The following is a 1,820-nucleotide window of genomic DNA, read 5'->3' as shown; positions in this document are numbered from 1 at the left end:
CACGGAGCACGCCAAGCGCAAGACGGTCACGGCCATGGACGTGGTCTACGCGCTCAAGCGCCAGGGCCGCACGCTCTACGGCTTCGGGGGCTGAGTCTGAACCCCGACTCGCTTTCTGCAGCAAAACCAAAGGCCCTTCTCAGGGCCACCCACCTGGTCACGCGAAGGGCTGTGAACTCACGACCGGCCCGGGAGGCGACGCCCGGCGCCGCGTGTCGCCGGCCTGCTGCAATGTTCACCTTTAACGAAAACGGCGTTTCTTTGCCAGGTCTGGCGACCTTGGCTTTGGGCCGTTTTCCAGTCGGCGGCCACCGCCGAAGATGGCGGGTGAACGCGCCCCGGGGACACGGCGGGTCCTCGCGCGTTCCGAAGCTGCTGCTCGCGAACCGCCCGGGGCGAGTCGCCTTTGGGACGGCAAGTTTTCCAACCCGGACGTTACCGAGTGGTGTCACCGGTGTCCTCGTTCCAAGTGCAGGACAACGCGCCTTCCCGGAGGCGTCCGGGCGCCCTGCTCCGCGCGGCCGGCAGAGGGCGCCCCGGCCTGCACGCCGGCCTCCCTCCCGCGGGAAATGCTACACACACCTGTGGATGGACAGCTCAGGTGTGGGGGAGACATTTAACTGTTTATGCCTTACCCAGACGGGGGACTCTGGCACACGAGTCATCGATCATCCTACTGCTTTATTTCCAAAATTTTGATATTTTATCTTAAACGTTCCTTCACGTGTTCAACCTATAACCTCCCCACCTGTGACCCTGACTGCAAACTGACCTCTCTATTTACCCACCAGGCAGAAGTGGCCTTTAGGCCATCCGGGCTCACTCTGCCACCTGCGCCCTAAATCTTTCCCCTACCTGAGGACTTGCATTTGCCACTTAAACCCAGAGTGAAAACTCACCCCAGTTTACCGGGAACAGCTCCAGTCTCTACCTGCTCCGTCTTAGGATAGTTAATGGAGGCCCCTTCCACTATCAATATCTTATTTGGTTGGACCATAAATTAGCTGCATGTCCTACTGCAGCCATCATGATAGCCCAACTTAAAGTCTTAATTCTTTCCGCGGGCTCTTTCCCCATGTAAATACATCGTGGTCCCTCCTCACTGAATCCGCATGCCTGCTGACGACCAGATCCTTCCCATCTCACTAAATCTCCCAGGCTTGAGTAATCTGGAGTCCGGCTTCACGATTACATAACTTCTACTCCAGTCACTAACAAATGCCTTTGCCATGGGTACCAGTGACCTACTAATTGCCATTCTGAAATCATACTAAAATTGGATCTCCGCTCCATCTCACTGTTCATTGATCCTGCCTAATCGACGTCGTCAGGGGTTCGCGGCGCCTTCCTGGCCCACATCCTGTGTTCTCCCTGATTGTTCTGGGTCCCGTGACTCTTCCTGGTCCTCAGTGAACTACGGCTAGTGGTCCCTTCTCGTCACTTCATAGATCTTCCCTGAGCACCAGCCCTTCGAGAGTGTCTTCTAAGGGGTGAGGTGTCCTCCACGCACCCGGGATGGAGCAGAACCTGCCACTCCCGAACATGCCACTTTGGCATGAGGCTTGTTCTCAGTTAAAGGCAGTCGTCATACAGCAGGTTGAAAAATGGGGCTCCGGCCTTACCCGAAAGCAGGTAATTATCCCATGAGAAAGGTGCCATCCCTCTACCAGGAAGAGAGGAATGTTGTAACCAGAGATGTGGAATGGCAGCCGAGAAACACCCAGGCAGACCTCGTTCACCTTCCTTCGGTCTCCCCGTATATTTTAGCCACGACTTCACAGTTACTACTCCATTGCACCCAGTATGGAAGCACTTAGGCC

The 1,820-nt window shown here is 56.0% G+C and overlaps 1 protein-coding gene across 1 annotated transcript in view; it reads left to right on the top strand.

The window, feature by feature from the left end:
* LOC105296395 (histone H4-like) overlaps positions 1–152 on the top strand; it is a 458-nt gene extending 306 nt beyond the window's left edge. Inside the window, exon 1 of the mRNA XM_023534403.1 lies at positions 1–152. This exon is cut by the window's left edge and continues 306 nt beyond it. Coding sequence (XP_023390171.1) covers positions 1–94 — 94 coding nt within the window. The 3' untranslated portion in view covers positions 95–152.
* Positions 153–1,820: the final 1,668 nt, after the last annotated feature.

The sequence above is a fragment of the Pteropus vampyrus genome, unplaced genomic scaffold (assembly GCF_000151845.1).
Source record: "Pteropus vampyrus isolate Shadow unplaced genomic scaffold, Pvam_2.0 Scaffold124, whole genome shotgun sequence".
Classification (NCBI taxonomy): domain Eukaryota; kingdom Metazoa; phylum Chordata; class Mammalia; order Chiroptera; family Pteropodidae; genus Pteropus; species Pteropus vampyrus.
This window is presented reverse-complemented; position numbering and strand designations above follow the sequence as displayed.